The sequence below is a fragment of the Eleutherodactylus coqui genome, chromosome 7 (genome assembly GCF_035609145.1).
Source record: "Eleutherodactylus coqui strain aEleCoq1 chromosome 7, aEleCoq1.hap1, whole genome shotgun sequence".
Taxonomy (NCBI): domain Eukaryota; kingdom Metazoa; phylum Chordata; class Amphibia; order Anura; family Eleutherodactylidae; genus Eleutherodactylus; species Eleutherodactylus coqui.
The window spans coordinates 20,136,833-20,154,453 of record NC_089843.1 but is presented as its reverse complement, the minus strand read 5'-3'; the positions used below and the strand labels follow the sequence as shown (position 1 = coordinate 20,154,453).

The window sequence follows — 17,621 nt, the reverse complement described above, 5'->3', positions numbered from 1 at the left end:
CACATATTATATGGGGTCCCCATGGAGCAGCACTGTGCCCAGCTCACCGGCTGACTTGAACCCCCAGAAGGCACAGGGCTGCTCAGGGCCGCCATGTAGTAACCGGCCGCCGGCACACTTGTTGCTAAGCAACAGACGTGCTTCATAAGCGCCATCACTTCATGGAGAGCCGAGCAATCCGCGTGCACGGTGTGTAGTCACGTGGTCCCGAAGAGCCAATCAGGTGGCTCTAATCAGCAGCGCTGCTTAAGTGCGGCTGAAATCACAAATACGCGACCCGCACTGCCTCAGCATACAGCGCCGCCTGCTGAGGAGCCAGAGACGCGCAGGCTCCGAGAACATGGCGGCTCCCGCTGCCCCTGATGACGTTCAATGACGTATATAAGCCGCGCCGGAAACTGCTGCAGCAGGGACGTTACAGGAGGACACAGGTGAGAGGGCGGGGCTGCCGGTGGTGGCATGTTATCCCCTATGTAATATGTATTATACCTCCTCCCTGCACTGTATATACACTATACCTCCTCCCTGCACTGTATATACTGTATACATTCTGCTATCACCCCATATATACACTATACCTCCTCCCTGCACTGTATATACTGTATACATCCTGTTATCACCCCATATATACACTATACCTCCTCCCTGTGCTGTATACATTCTGCTATCACCCCATATATACACTATACCTCCTCCCTGTGCTGTATACATTCTGCTATCACCCCATATATACACTATACCTCCTCCCTGTACTGTATACATACTGCTATCACCCCGTATATACACTATACCTCCTCCCTGTGCTGTATATACTGTATACATACTGCTATCACCCCGTATATACACTATACCTCCTCCCTGTGCTGTATACATCCTGCTATCACCCCGTATATACACTATACCTCCTCCCTGTGCTGTATACATCCTGCTATCACCCCGTATATACACTATACCTCCTCCCTGTGCTGTATACATTCTGCTATCACCCCGTATATACACTATACCTCCTCCCTGTGCTGTATACATTCTGCTATCACCCCGTATATACACTATACCTCCTCCCTGCGCTGTATATACTGTATACATCCTGCTATCACCCCGTATATACACTATACCTCCTCCCTGTGCTGTATGCATCCTGCTATCACCCCGTATATACACTATACCTCCTCCCTGTGCTGTATACATCCTGCTATCACCCCGTATATACACTATACCTCCTCCCTGTGCTGTATACATCCTGCTATCACCCCATATATACACTATACCTCCTCCCTGCACTGTATATACTGTATACATTCTGCTATCACCCCATATATACACTATACCTCCTCCCTGCACTGTGTGCATCCTGCTATCACCCTGTATATACACTATACCTCCTCCCTGTGCTGTATACATTCTGCTATCACCCCGTATATACACTATACCTCCTCCCTGTGCTGTATGCATCCTGCTATCACCCTATATATACACTATACCTCCTCCCTGTGCTGTATGCATCCTGCTATCACCCCGTATATACACTATACCTCCTCCCTGTGCTGTATACATCCTGCTATCACCCCATATATACACTATACCTCCTCCCTGCACTGTGTGCATCCTGCTATCCCCCTATATATAAACTATACATCCTGCTATCTCTTCCATATATAAACTATACCTTCTCCCTGTGCTGTATATACTGTATACATCCTGCTATCACCCTATGTATACTATACCTCCCCCTGTACTGTATACATTCTGTTATCACCATATATATAATATATACACACACACACACACACACCTCCCCCTGCACTGTATATACTGTATACATCCTGCATTGATCCCATATATACACTATACATCCTGTTATAACCCTATATACACATTATACCTCCTCCCTGTGCTGTATACATCCTGCTATCACACACATATATATATATATACACACTATATCTTCCCCCTGCACTCTATACTGTATATATTCTATTATGACCCCCATATATACACTATACCTCCATCCTGCACTGTATATACTGTATACATCCTGTTATCACCTGTATATATACACCATACCTCCTCCCCGTATTGTATATAGTGCATACAGTCTATGACCCCTCATACATGCTATGCCTACTTGTACTGTAATTTACTGTGTATTATTCATCCTGCTATCGCCTATATATATATATATATATATATATATTAGCGCCTCCCAGTACTGTATACTCGTAACCCCAGTCTGCTGTAAAATCTTTCCCCGGGAGAGCCCTCGCTGCTGCAGTGTCAGGCCGTCTGCACGCGGCCCCGTCGGCTCCCAAGCATACATGAGAGGTCTTCCTGTACTGCGGACGCTCCGCACGGCGCCATCGGATATATCTTAAACTGTCTGCCTTCCCCCATCATCGCCTGGCGATGACACGGAAGCCGCGACCTTATAGCAATGTCACTGAGGAAGGCCCGCGGATCTGACGCCTTTCATTGACTTTACCGGAAGCTATCCGCGCTGTAATGGGACGTGTGATATGGATTTGATTTTTGTTTATTTCCCCTTTCTCCCTTTATGCGAGCGGAAAATTATGATTGATATCTAGGAAACACGGAGGGGGCAGGGAGGGGCACAGAGGGAAAACGACTTCATTTTTTTCTTTTTACCATTACATATTTATGGGCAGTATTTAATAATAAACTTTATTTGTATATCGCCAACATATTCCGCAGCGCTTCCATAGACAGGGGGAATACAGAAAGACAAAGTACAAACATTACAGAACCACGGTTACATAGTAATCAGATGATGGTAACAAAAGAGGTGCGGGTCCGGCTCTAACGAGCTTACATACTACAAGTAATGGGGTGATACAGAAGGTAAAGGGGCTGCCAGTGTGCATGGCATGGCGAGGTGGAGAGTGAGGGATGCTATACACATAGACAATGGTCAGACATTTAGCCGTGTGACTGCAGAATCGGTATGACTGCAGGAGCGGTTTATGATGGCTAGCAGGGATTGCAGTCAGTAGGTCAGGGAGCATGTTATCAGGCGGAGTACAGAGGGGTTTGTTTAGGGAATGCGGTATGCCTCCCTGTAGAGGTGCATTTTTAGAGCACGCCTGAAGTTCTGCGAGTCCTGGATTGCCCGGGTAGCCTTTGGTAGTGCGTTCCAGAGGACCGGTGCTGCTCTGGAGAAGTCATGGAGGCGGGAATGAGAATTTCGAATTAAAGGGGCGCTCAGTCTGGTTTCGTTAGCAGAGCGGAGAGCCCGGGCTGGGTGATGGATTGAGATGAGGGAGGCGATATAGGGGGCGCTGCACTGTGTGGAGGGCTTTGTGGATGAAGATAGTAAGTTTGAATTGAATTCTGTATTTAACGGGCAGCCAGTGCAGTGACCGGCACAGGGCAGAGGCGTCCGAGTAGCGGCTGGACAGGAAGATGAGCCTGGCTGCCGCATTCAGGATGGATTGGAGAGGGTAGAGTCTGGTGCAGGGGAGGCCGATCAGCAACGAGTTGCAATAATCGAACCAAGAGTGGATGAGGGCGACAATAAGCGTTTTTAGCGTGTCAACGGTGAGAAAAGAGCGGATTCTTGCGATGTTCTTGAGGTGCAGCTGACATGTTCGGGCCAGAGAATGGATGTAGGGGGTAAAAGAGAGATCAGAATCAAATATGACCCCAAGGCAGCGGGCATGTTGTCTAGGAGTTATGGTGGCACCACACACTGAGATGGAGATGTCAGGATGAGGTCGGTTTGTGGAGGGTGGAAATACCAGCAGGTCAGTTTTAGAGAGGTTTAGTTTTAGGTAGAGAGAGGACATGGTGTTAGAGACAGCGGACAGACAGTTGGCGATGTTTTGGATTAAAGGGGCAGCGATGTCACAGGAAGAGGTGTATAGCTGGGTGTCGTCAGCATAGAGGTGGTAATGGAGGCCCAAACTCCTGATGGTTTCTCCAATAGGGGCTGTGTAGATAGAGAAAAGGAGGGGGCCGAGGACCGAGTCCTGGGGGACCCCAACAGCAAGGGGAAGAGGAGGGGAGGTAAAGCCAGCGAAGGACACACTGAAAGAGCGGTCAGATAGGTAGGAGGAGAACCAGGAGAGAGCAGTGTCCTTTAGGCTGATGGAGCGAAGCATACTGAGGAGTTTGTAGTCAACAGTGTCAAATGCTGCGGAAAGGTCGAGGAGGATCAGTAGGGAGTAATCGCCCCTCGATTTGGCTGTCAGTAGGTCATTGGATACCCTTGTAATGGCAGTTTCTGTCGAGTGTTGGGGTCGGAAGCCAGACTGTAGGGGGTCTAGGAGAGAGTGCTCTGATAGATGACTTACAAGGCGGGAGTAAACTAGGCGTTCTAGTAGTTTGGAGATGAAGGGGAGGTTTGAGATGGGTGGGTAGTTGGCAGCATCAGTCGCGTCCAGAGTCGGCTTCTTTAGCAGTGGTGATATGATGGCGTGATTGAAAGAAGAGGGAAAGATGCCAGAGGTCAGAGAGGTTGAATATAGTGGTGAGATGGGAGATGACTACCGGGGAGAAGGACCAGAGGAGGTGTGAGGGGAGAGGGTCGCTAGCGCAGGTGGTGGGGCGAGCAGAGAAGAGCAATTTGGAGACTTCTTCCTCTGTCGCTGGTCTGAGTACAGACAGTGAGCAGGAGCTAGATGCAGTGCTGACAAGACTAGGGTCAGGGCTAGTCTGGGATTGGGAAGTTATTTCCTGACGGATGTCATCAATTTTCTTTTTGAAGTAAGCAGCCAACTCTACAGCACTGAGATCTGTCACAGGGGGCTGCAGTTGAGGGCTGAGTATTTGCTGCAGATGCCCCATCTGGATTCTGCAGATGCGCCCATGTGCATTTGGCCTAACTACCTTGTGTATTGCTGCTGTGCTCAGTCTTGACATGAAACTGTCTTCCACAGCCTCACCTTTTGTAGCAGTGTGGCTGTTCCTCTCCCAGTTATAATCCTCCTACACAGTAGTTTCTATTAATGACTGTTTCAAGCTCCCTATGAAAATGATGATCCTTATTGGCTGTTTGGTATAATTGGTTAATCACACACTGGACTATAGTCCTACAAAGTCCCCGACACTGTCCCTACCAGAACTGAAGGCGTCGTCCCAAATACGGATGGGGTTATCTCTCTTGTTCAGTCACTTTATTTTTGTCAATTAATAGAAATGCCAAGTATTAATTAAGCCTTCTATTCTGTAGTCCTTCTTCCACAGCTGCCCTCTTGTGCAGTCCTGTATATACGGTATATATGGTCTCCCTCACTATACATGATCTGCTCTCTCCCCAGGCAGTGATGGTGGAGTACCGGATCCGTAGCTATGAGGGCTCTGACTACGAGGTAGTGCGGGATCTGTTCTCCCACGGGATGAGCGAGTACGTCCCCAGTGTCTGCTTCCATGTGTTGATGCGGCCCTGGGTCCTCTTTGTCCTCATCTGTATGTTCCTGTCCCTGCTCTTCAGCTCCAAGTCCCTCATCCTCCCGGTCTTGGCCATCACCCTCACCTTGGCCTTGGGCCGCCAGTTCCTTGGCTACTGCTGGAACTTGTACATCGACCACTGCTTGAAGGAAGACCTGTGCAACATCCAGAAGACCTACATGGAGGACCCAAACTGCCACTTCTGGGTGGCGGAGTCGGAGGACCACGTTGTCGGGACGGTCGCAGCAAAGCCTTCAGACGAGACCCAAGAGGAGCTCCTTCTGAAGCGCATGTCGGTGAGGAAAGACTTCCGGGGGATCGGCATCGCCAAGGCCTTGTCCCGCGAAGTGATCGCCTTTGCGCGGCAGCGAGGTTACCGCTCGGTCATCCTGAACACGTTGATGATCCAGCATGAAGCGCAGGGGATGTATAAGAGCGTTGGCTTCAAGAAGTACACAGAGTTTCTGCTACCCACCGTCTATGGCCGGCTGATCAACTTAACCATCTCCCGGTACCGCTATGATATACCGGTAGTACCGGCAAAGTGACGCGCGACCAGGACGTTGCTGCACTACCAGAACTCAGGGGACCGGCAGAGAGTGCCGCCATTATGTCTGTCATCATAGTGTGCACCTGTAATAAGCTGTATATTACATGCTTTCATGCTCTGTTTTTTATATGTAGATGTGATTAAATGCACTGAACTTGCTGCATGTCTGGTGAGTGGAGCCGCCATGTATCACCCTGGATGAGCGTTCACCTCAAAATCAAAGACCCAAAGTTGTCATGCTGTCTGAAGCTACTAACAGTTTGATCTGTAGCAAAAAATGGCTGCCATGATGGTTATAATAGGCAGGGTCACCCAGCTCTCCTAAGGTCCAAAAGAAAATCTGACTTCAAAATCCCCTACAAGTCACTGTGTACATACATTACGTATCCTGTACTGATCCTGTTATACCCCAGAGCTGCACTCACTATTCTGCTGGTGGAGTCACTGTGTACATACATTACTTATCCTGTACTGATCCTGAGTTACATCCTGTATTATACCCCAGAGCTGCACTCACTATTCTGCTGGTGGAGTCACTGTGTACATACATTACTTATCCTGTACTGATCCTGAGTTACATCCTGTATTATACTCCAGAGCTGCACTCACTATTCTGCTGGTGGAGTCACTGTGTACATACATTACTTATCCTTTACTGATCCTGAGTTACATCCTGTATTATACTCCAGAGCTGCACTCACTATTCTGCTGGTGGAGTCACTGTCTACATACATTACTTATCCTGTACTGCTCCTGAGTTACATGCTGTATTATACGCGGGTAGACAATATCGCATGTGTATCGTCGGTCCTTCCTGCCACATACCTGCTTGAGATGATTGTCACTTTCTATACTACCCATCGTTACACCAGCTGGTGGCAGGCAGAAGGGCAGCTGGGCACCAATCGCATGCAGTGGCCTTTCTGGAGTGTTTAGATACAACATGGAGTATTTTTCCCGGAGAGGCAGGACCTAGTTATAAATCTGCTCCGGCCCTCTGGTATTGCCTGCAGACAGCCTGAGCATGCTGGAGCTTGTAGTTCCTCCACAGCTGGAGAACTTGCTGTCTTGAAGTCCTCCCACATGTGGGTGGTGGGTTGGTAAAAGGAGTTTCCCGCTTAGTCACTGTCTGATCCTCGCCCTCTAGAGCATAGTCCAGGGCTGAAGTGTGGCTTGTAGTAAATACTGGGCAGCCGTGCCATCCTCCTGGGCTGCGGGCGCACACTGTTAATCACATTCTGTGTGTAATGTATGTTTTAAATGCCCACAGGGGGTGAGACTACAGAGCGTTGTACGGTGTGAATAGCAGGGGCTGATAGGTCCTTGTGGGGAGCTCTCTGTATGAGGGGGCACTGCCAGGGTGGGCGAACTGGCTGACACTGGGTAAGGAAGGGGCACACTCTGGGTGATGGAGGCTCTCTGGTTGTCGTTGTTTATGGGGACGTTCTAGCTGACACTGAGGGTGGACTGCCATTGTGTTGGGGAACATTGGCTGGCACTGTGTAGGAGGGGGCACTGGCATGTATGTGAACAATCTCTGGCTGGTGATATGTAATGCCAGTTGGATAATGTGACCGTAATTGCTGTATCGGGGTTACAGGCATTATCAGAGTGCCAGCTCCAGTGCCAATCAGCCAGAGAATGTTCCCATACACAGTGTTCATCTAGAGAATGCCCCCTCATGGGGATACTTTGCCACTGTCTAAGAAGGTGCTCTCTGGCTGGCATGTATGTGGAGGGCATGGTGGCTGACCCGGGTTATGAGGGGGAGCTCCAGCTGGTAGTATATATGGGGTTACTCTCCGGCTGGCATTATGTATGAGGGGGTCTGAGGCTGACCCGGGGTATGAGGGGGAGCTCCAGCTGGTAGTATATATGGCTGGCATTATGTATGAGGGGCACTGAGGCTGACCCAGGTTATGAGGGGGAGATCCAGTTGGTAGTATATATGGTTTCATGCATGAGGGGCACTGAGGCTGACCCGGGTTATGGGGGGGGGGGGGGGGGAGCGAGCTCCAGTTGGTAGTATATATGGGGATATTCTTGGGCTGGCATTATGTATGAGGGGCACTGAGGCTGATCCGGGTTATGAGGGGGAGCTCCAGTTGGTAGTATATATGTCTGTCATGCATGAGGGGCACTGAGGCTGACCCGGGTTTTGAGGGGGAGCTCCAGCTGGCAGTATGCATGAGGGGCACTGGGGCTGACCCGGGTTATGAGGGGAAGCTCCAGTTGTTAGTATATATCGGGATATTCTCCGGCTGGCACTATATATGGACAGCTATAATGTATGAGTGGCAGAGGACGTTCTCCTGTCACCTATGTGAAACCACAGATTTCGGCGATCCCTGTGTGACCCCCCACCCCCCCCCCCCCCCAGCAATACTGTAAACACTAGCTGACCCCCATCATCTACCTGCTGGCGCTCGCTCTCCTGCCTCCTCTGTACCCCCTAAAGACCCCTCAGGGCAGGTCCCATTTGTAATACACTATTACAGGACAGAACCAGTGAGGGGCGCCGGCATGCAGTGGGTCCACATGTAATGGTGTCCGCATTTATTTATGATTTATGGGGCACAGAAGGGAAAGAGGAGAGGAAGGGGGGGGGGGGGGGGCATACATTTTCCAATAAAAAGACACAAAAGGTTCACAAGGCATTGTGTTACAACTTGGTCGAAAAATGAAAATGATGTAAACAAGGGAAGGATCGGGGAAGAGCCGTTTCCCGGAGTGTGGAGATGTTCTGTTCCAGTGCCGAGGTATATTGTGCGGCTGCTGGAAGTTAATATGGGGGGGGGCAGGTTTGTTTATTGCTAAAAGTGACCATTTGGTTCCTATTTTTAGGTCTTTCTCCATTTTTCCTGTTTGGACGCATCTGTTATTTTTCGAAGCTATTCACAGTGCAGATCTCGTTGAGCCCTTCCTGGACGATGGAGGGGGGGGGGGGGGATTTTTTCCAATGTCTTGGAATTAGTATTTTAGCTGCGTCCATGAGGAATGGGAGCACTGGGTCTATGGTGCCGATTACAGGTGAAGGGGCTATATTGAGGAGGAAACGTTTGGGTGTAAGAATAGTTTTACAGCCAAGCATTAGGTTGATTAGCCTTTTGTATTCCGCACCAGGAAGGAGGACTGTAGAGATGGGCGTGTGAACCAGATGTGTAGGAATGTACCGTCTGCTTTAAGACATCGCCGCAAATAGGAGAATATTTTGGGTCTTTTTATGGAGAAGTTGAGTTTTCTACCATCTGGAGGTTATTTTATAGTTTAGCTCTTGATATCGTATCAAGTTTAATGAGTTTGGTAGGACACTATGGACCTCCTCCTGTGAGAACTAAACATCCAGGTCCTTCCTCCGGAGATCTTTGAGGGATATTTGTTTTTGTGTAGGAGTGACTGGTATGTTTTGGACATTATCCCTTTAAGGGGGTAGCTTTTCCCGAGGAGTTTGGGAAACAGCCGACCCTAGTTGGTGCTAAAAAAGTGTGTTTGAAAAGCAGAGATTGAATGTTTTGAGTGGCGGTCCCGGCTGTTGGATTGGGGCGGTCCCGGCTGTTGGATTGGGGCGGTCCTAACAGGTTTTGAAGGTCTTGTATTGGGATAAACGAATCATTTTGGAAAGGTTTCACAGACGGGATGTTCGGGGACTCAGAATGTTGCAGTAGATAGTTTTTAAGACGTCTCAATTGTTTCAGGATTAGATTTAAGAAGGCTGTGAATCCCATTTATATAGGGTAGAAGTCTCATTTCTTTTTTGTTTTTATGCCAAATTTTGAGAGAGGGCTACCTACTGGGATTGGACATGTCTTTTAGCGAGGGCCTGTTGTGTGGAGTTCGCCAAGTCAATGAGTACAGTTCGGTCCAAAGCTGCTTGTTGGAGGAAGGTGTTAGCTCGACTATTTAGTATGGATTGGAGAGGGGAGAGTCTGGTGGAGGGAAGGCTGATGAGCAGAGAGTTGCAGTAGTTGAGTCGGGAATGGATGAGGGCGACCACGAGTGTCTTTAGCATGTCCGTGGTAAGAAAGGGACAGAATTTAGCAATATTTGAGGTACCTGAGGTGCAGGTGGTATGCTCGGGCCAGAGATTGGATGTAGGGGGTAAAGGAGAGGTTAGAGTCCAGTGTGACCCCAAGGCAGCGGGCATACTGTCTGGCAGTTATCATGGTGCCAGACACTGGAATGGAGATGTTCGGGGGAGGTCGGCTGGAAGACGAGGAGGTCAGTTATAGAGAGGTTGAGTTTAAGAAAAAGAGAGGACATAGTATTAGAGACAGCGGGCAGACAGTTGTTTGTGTTTTGAAGAAAGGGTGCTGAGATGTCATGGCAAGAGGTGTATAACTGGGTGTCCTCAGTGTAGAGATGGTATTGGAGGCCAAATTTACAGATTGTCCGATTGGGGCGGTGTAGAGAGAGGAGGGGGCCGAGGACCGAGCCCTGGGGACCCCAACAGCGGGGAGTGGGCAGGAGATAGAGACAGCAAAGGAGATACTGAATGAGCGGTCAGAGAGGTAGGAAGAGAACCAGGAGAGAGCAGTGTCCTTTAGGCCGATAGATTGACGAATACTGAGGAGGTCATGGTCAACCGTGTAAAATGCTGCAGAGAGGTCAAGGAGATGTACTCGTATATGGTTGTATTATTAGGCAGTCCCTCCAAAATTTCTCCGCTTGTTCTGCTGCTCTTGATGCTACCCTTGCTGGGGGTGGGAGGAGTGAGCACACTTTGCCTGCAGAGTATTTGACACCAGCTGATCTGGAGATGAGTCAGTGCTCCCTCCTGCCTCCTCCAAGATGGCCGCCCTCTGTAGTGTTAGAGTAGTGGCAGAGGCCCTGGCAGTGTTCAGACCGCGGGTGCCCACAGGACCCAAGCCGGAGCGCAACTCCTCCCCCGGCCGGGTAAGCTCCGGCCTGTGTTGCTGTAGAGGAGAGAACCAGTAGCCCCCACTGGCGATCTAAAGGACACTGGCACGGTGTCTGAAGCGGCAGGCTGCAAGAAGCACTCGGTAATCGATTCTAGGCCATAGATTGGTAGGCTGCAGTAAGCTCTGAGCCAAAACAAGAGCCAGAGAGCAGCATTCCTGCTCTGAGGTCCCAGAGGTTAGATGGGGAAGGTCTTAGGGCCGGGAAGGTGGTGCAGGTTCAGCAGAGTATTGCTGCAGCTCAAATCTTGAGCGGCCGCTCTTGGGTTCCTGGGCCATGCCCCTGCCTGCCATGTTTTTACCTACTCATGGATACTAAACCTGATATGTGACAGACGATTAGCTTTGCACAGCGATGGAGTGAATGCACTACGTCCGTGGAACAGTCACAGTTTTGAAAATATAACCACTGTTGAGTATGGACCTTTTGAATAACCAATAATCCCTGTTATTAATTTTTTCTTTGTCCTCTCCCAGTGGAGGGAAATCGCAGTCAGCAAGTCTGGGGCATGTGTATCGGAGGAGCAGGGAGCCAATGGGATCAAAGGCCCCCCTGGTGCCGGTGTGAGAGGCAGCTGAATGAATGTGGATGAGCTCTGCTTGGCAGGAAACACACTTCAACAAATGCCTAGATCCACTCAAGTCATTCCAGACCTGCAAGGTGACAGATTGTCATGGGTGACGATCTACCAGTATCCTTTCATCACCGCGGGAATACGTGAGATGGATGGCGGCATCCAGTGCAAGAACCCACAGCGGCTGGGGTTAGGGCAGCTTCACACAGGCGTATGCGCAAAAACAGCATGCCTTAGCCCAACAGATTTGTGCATTTTGCTGTACTTTTTGTGCTGATAGGGACATTTCACACGGGCGAGAGACACAGCCGCGCCCCAATGTAAAAAGCTATTTAGACTAATTAGTTCCGGATATTCTTTTCCTGCTAAATTGCGCAAGCTCGCGGGCTTTGGGTACACGAATGCACACTAAAATAAAGAATGCTGCATTTTGGTTTTTTTGTGCAGAATGTGTGCAAAAACGAAATAATTGAAATTAACAGCTTCTGTTCTCTGCTCCTTGCTCACACAAACATGTCCGCAGGAGCCGCCCTTCTAAGCGGACGCAGGACCGCGGCCAGAGGCAGACTGTGGAGGAGCGACAAGACGCTCCGCCTTCTGGGGAACTTTTTAGACAAAAAGTGAGGAGCTCGTAGAAGCTGATTGTATCCTCAGCGACCTGCATGCAGGGAAGACGTGGTATGAGGGTTAAAATTTCTAAGTGCAGCACCAATCCGGCCCACCCCACTTGCCCCGTTGCCGGCCGTAAGAAGAGACACCACACACAGGAGTCTGGTCTAGCTCCTCACACGGGAGAAAAAACTGCGCACTTTATTACAGATTACATGAGATCTTATATCCTCTGCCCTCTCACCACTAGGGGGTGATGGGCTCATAACCATATATGGGCAGTCCGGATTTGCGGACTGAGACAGTGAAAATCATATAACAGTCATGTACATTTGAACATCTTGATATCTTGTTCCAGCGCTTCTGGGAAATCGGCCAAGTACATGCGGCCTTGTGTCTGGTTACGTATCTTCTCTGTATTTCTTAGAACATCTCTCTCAGCCTTGGGATATCTGATGTAAGGTGACATTTAAGTTTTTTCTCATTTGGAATTGAATAAAACTTGCATATAGGTATAAAAGTATAAAGAACATATGGCAATATATATATATACCCTCACAAACCCCCCTAAAAAAACTTAATATGGAGATCAAGCATCAGACCTTGCACTCTTCCTCGGTCGTCTCTCCCTTGCGTCAGGGTTTCTCCACTGCCCGTAAGTCCCTACTCCTAAAAGGGAAGGAATCCCTACCTAACCTCAGAAGGAAGCCATGGATTCCCTGGGCTTATTTCCGGGCCTCCATACCCTCTATCTGTACAAGTTAACACCCCACAGGGTGTGCCCTCGCCGGAACCTAAGGTCTTCTGCACTTTCCCTAGGCAAATGGGAAGTCCACTGACAGTCCATCTTATGAGACTGAGGCAGACACAGTACTAGTCCATCTCTCCATTCTTCTGGTAACGTATCTGGTTGGCATTATCGGAACTGGCTCTTCATCTTTTTTCAAACAAGGGAAATTTTGGTGTCACATTATCCAGTCCCTTACTCATATTCTTTTTGATCAAAGGGATAATACACATACAAGAAATTACATACCCCACCTCTTTCTGCTAAAATCATATCCAGGGCCACTCTAGGGCCATGGATGCAGTGGGCCCTAATTGGTCCGCTAAACCTTGCAAAGCATCTCTGGTGTAGTTTACAAACCTCTGCTGATTGTAATAGATATAATTCATCTAATCTACATTATTATTAACAGTGACAAAAGCAAATAAGGACTCAAAACCTGCTTTAACCTGATCTCTAGAATTAAATTCATCTGGCACCCCCCTTGGCACTCCTATTGATACATGTGGGTCAAAGTTACCATCTTGAGCGTCAACTTCTCTCTTAGCACGATGCGGTGTTGGATTCTCACCCTCAGTGTAGGCTTCATATTGCACATTTGATTGTATTAATTTGTTCTGAAACAGGGGGCTAGTGTACAGTAGTCAAAGGTGTGTGTTAGAGGAATTGTACCACATTATAGCATGTAAAGGATATGCAGGATCATTAGTTTTTTCAGTGCGAAGTGTGGATCCAAGTGGGCTTTCCTTCAAGCTTGACTGCAGTTGGGTGAACAACATCTGGTAGGGACATTCAAACAGGGTTTGTCTCTCAAACTTTTCCACATAGACCCTGTCACCTGGTTTCAGATTGTGACACTCATCTGTAGGACCTGGGAGAAAAGCAGAGACTGCAGAATACATTACTAACAATTCCTTGGAGAGACCTATGACAACATTAACAAGAAAATCATTCCCCAAACTCTGCTACTGTGGCATGTATCCTCCTAAGGAAAAAAAACTAATGGAAAACACTCAATTCAAAATTTTACCATTTTCTTCATTGCCTTTTGTATCTACTTTCCCACTACTCCGCGGATGGTAGGGTGTGTGAAAAGCCTAGAATATACCCAAAACAGACATGATGTGTTGCATTATTTCACCTGTGAAGTGTGTACCTTTGTTTGACTTCCGGTGCCCCATATCTGCGGATTACCTCATTCATGAGCTTCTGTGCGGTTACCTGCTTATTTACTTTGGTAACAGGGTAGGTCTCCAACCTGAAAAACATTAACATCAACAACAAGCACATATTCATGCTTCCCAACAAGTAGGAGCTGAGTGTAGCCAATTTGCAATCCCTGAAATGGGTAGAGTGGCCCCGGCAAGTGTGATGTGGCAAATTTACTTCTGCCCTGTTGCTTACGGCAAAGATCATGCAAAATTGGACAAATGATGCAGCAGCTACAGAAAACCAAGGAGCCACCCGTCCTTTTTCAAGCATCGACATCATTACTGCTTTGAGAGGTGCGTCTTTCCGTGCGTCAGCTGGGCCATTATGAGGCACAGGGACTATGGTGGGCAAGTGCTGTTGACTGTTCACCATACGCCGTCCCTTTTTAGTCCATTTGTCTTTTTCTTAACTGTAAAGTCTTTAGCATATCAAAGTCCAATGTTTTTATCAAAGTCCAAGTTCAAATCAAAGTCCAAGATTTTTATCAAAGTCCAAGTGTAGTCAAAGTTATTATCAAATTCTTCTTTTCTTCTTTCTTCCACGGCTTGAGGGCCGCTGCTTTTGCTGTGTGGTCTGTGATGGCGTTGCCTCTCGCTTCTCCGGTGTAGGAATTGGTGTGAGCTTTCCACCTTGTCAGGTAGAAGTAGGGTCTCCATGAGACTGCACCATTGCATCATTCTTAATTGGCTGTCCTGCTGTGGTAAAAAACTGTCTGGCCTTCCATGTTGGGCCGTAATCATGAGCTATGCCAAATGCATACCGGGAGTCAGTGTAAATGTTTGCCGTCTTACCTGTGGCCACTCCACACGCCTCCGTGAGTGCTTTTAATTCCGCTTCTTGTACTGCGACATGCGGAGACATTCTGCTTTTTAGGACATCTTGTTGTGTAACCACCGTATATCCAGTGTGGAGTCGTCAATCACCCTGGTACCATCTATAAAAAACAACTCAAAATATGCATTATTAACAAGGGCTTTCAGTAACCTTTTTTTAAAACTTAAATTTTCTTGTTGCATTACTGCTAGACAATCAGGCTGGTATTTTATTTCAAAAAGATTAGAACCTTGTTGCAAAAAATTTAAAAAATTTAAAAAATGGCTTGCAAAAAATTTAAAAATGGCTGATTTGCAATACCTAAAATGGCTGACTTGCAATACCTAAAATGGCTGACTTGCAATACCTAAAATGGCTGACTTGCAATACCTAGATCACCTATGCCTTCTCCTCCCCCCCTTTAAACCAGGGTACTCAATTGGAACAAGAGCACCCGGTTTCAAGGTAGTATAACATTGTAAAAAGATTTGATGGAAGCAGATAAGGCCTGTAAAATGTTAGCACCTATAACAGAAGCATGAGTTACACCGGGGCAGAAAAATCTACAAAACATCTACTAATATTTGAAATGTGATATCCCTTTAAGTGAATTCATTATTAGTCTGGTCCTGCCTGCAATATCTTTATCAAATTTCAGACAGGAGAAGAAAAAAAAAAAACAAAACAAAAAAACTAGCTGCTCAAAATTCTCCCCCCTCCCTTGTGCAGGAGGGATGAAACATTATTACGTACTATTACATCATATAGCTCCACCCCTTCGATATTGGCACATTGCGTCCGTCTTCTCAACTCCATTTCAGCTTAACCGTCTACACGTCCACATCTCAACCAAGCAAAGTCCCATGCATGGGGTAGGACTTTTACCCCCAGTCAATTTCCACATCACACATTCCACCACAGCTCAAACACGGGTCACTAACTCACATCCATCCATGCGCTCAAGTCTGCTCCGTCACCCCCCTTTAAAGGTGTACCAGTCCATACAGATGCACGGACAAAAAAAGTTTGACAAACATACATCAGTTGAAAAACATTGAGGTGAGTGCTATTATTTTATAAAGTACATGATTCTATTGAGATGAGATTGTGAATGAGCGCTATTTATGACAAATTATGTGAAAAAGTTTGCTGAGTGACTGAAATATTCTATATTTCTTATCTACTGAAGCTATTATATGTTGTATTAAACACTGAAGTATTTAGTTTCTGTGACCCTGAATTTGGAGTGAGTTCTGAAAGCCCCCACCCTTTTTTAAAACAAATCTCTTATCTCTCCGCGACTATGAAACACATACTGAAATAAGTTTTAGCTTAAACTATTGAAAAAACATTTGAAATCATAATTAACACATATGCTGGGACCTTGCAACATTCATTTTCAACCCCTGTATAAGTAAGAATATATATTAGAAATTACTATATTTCCCTGCCTACTAAGACAGTATAACTAATTAAATTCATTTCAATTCATTGCAAGCAAGCCAAGATATTAACCAAGGATGTTATTGCATTTCCTCTCTCGCTGTTATCTTCCAGACCTTGGAAGGCTACACAGACTTTGCAGCTATATGTCAACAGACTCTTCTCCCCTACAAGCAAGCTGTTAACTATTTGCACTTGCAGTATATATATATATATATATATATATATATATATATATATATATATATATATATATATACACACATATACCCACCTAGTATGGATTATACATATTATCTATTATCTATCTTGTATTATACACATTTCCATCTCTTTGCCAAAAAAAATCCTATGCATTGTAACTTACTTATCGACTTGCTTGCTCCTTCAGCACTTTCTCTCCCCTACCTAACTGCCAATATAACCTTTAATAGACACTCTCCTGACGCCCTCTTGATCACTTACTGTACTTTTCAACATTTCACTTACGGATACTTTCTTAAACAAATAATGTGTACATACGTAACTTACTCTGACTATCTATCTCTCTCTCTTCTAGCAAACCTTGGTCTTTCAAGGCACCTCTCGGTCCTAAAGACCTCCTCCCAGACACCATTTTGTAATCTACCGTGCGGGTCGGTGTCACACATTTTCATTAGATTTTTCTTACATTCTACAAATTCATCCACACGGCGGCAGCCCTTGAGGGGCTCTATCTTCTTTAATAAGATCTTACGCATATTACAACAAAAACAACAAAAAATAACACGCTCCATAGAATGCATCCCTCTTAATTCTCAAATTGTCAGCCCCTTATATACCGGCAGACAACCGAGGGTCCCTTCTCCTTATGGAACCAGTCCCATAAAAATGCATCTCTCTGAAATCAAATCGCTAGCCCCATATATAAGGCAAACCGACCGAGAGTCCCTTCTTTCTATGAGACATCTCACAAAATGCATCCCTCTCTGCTAAACCATTAACAACTAACTAAACTAACCTGAGGGTCCCTTCTCTTGTGAGATCAAATGAAAAGTAAGAGAAAAAAAATTCTGCAGATACAACAAACAATCTCCACTATCGCTAAAACGCTACGGACTTCCAAGTACAAATAAACTACAGACTAGTTTCTGGGTGAGCCATTGGTGCGCATATCACGGTCAGTGGTCCATGACGGCAAACCCGGAGCCCACACGAGTTACCGTGTAGAACTCTTAACCCAACCCGTCCGGTCACAAACCACAGATAGTCAGTCCCGCTGCAAGACTCTCAGCGTAAAACACAACATAAATATATGTTTGTCTTACCTGGAG

The 17,621-nt window shown here is 46.9% G+C and overlaps 1 protein-coding gene across 1 annotated transcript; it reads left to right on the top strand.

Moving 5' to 3' along the window:
• The first annotated feature begins 324 nt into the window (after positions 1-324).
• On the top strand, positions 325-6,112 carry LOC136572381 (probable N-acetyltransferase camello). Its single transcript, XM_066572906.1, has 2 exons — positions 325-431; positions 5,274-6,112. Exons 1-2 carry the CDS (start codon positions 363-365, stop codon positions 5,949-5,951), a joined length of 747 nt encoding a protein of 248 aa, XP_066429003.1. The 5' UTR covers positions 325-362; the 3' UTR covers positions 5,952-6,112.
• Positions 6,113-17,621: the final 11,509 nt, after the last annotated feature.

What these genes read in the sequence shown, in the direction of transcription:
- LOC136572381 (XM_066572906.1), top strand. Translation starts at nt 363, where the DNA reads ATGACGTTCAATGACGTATATAAGCCGCGCCGGAAACTGCTGCAGCAG. An exon ending in GACGTTACAGGAGGACACAG is followed by an intron (nt 432 to 5,273) that starts GTGAGAGGGCGG and finishes CTCTCTCCCCAG; the next exon opens with GCAGTGATGGTGGAGTACCG.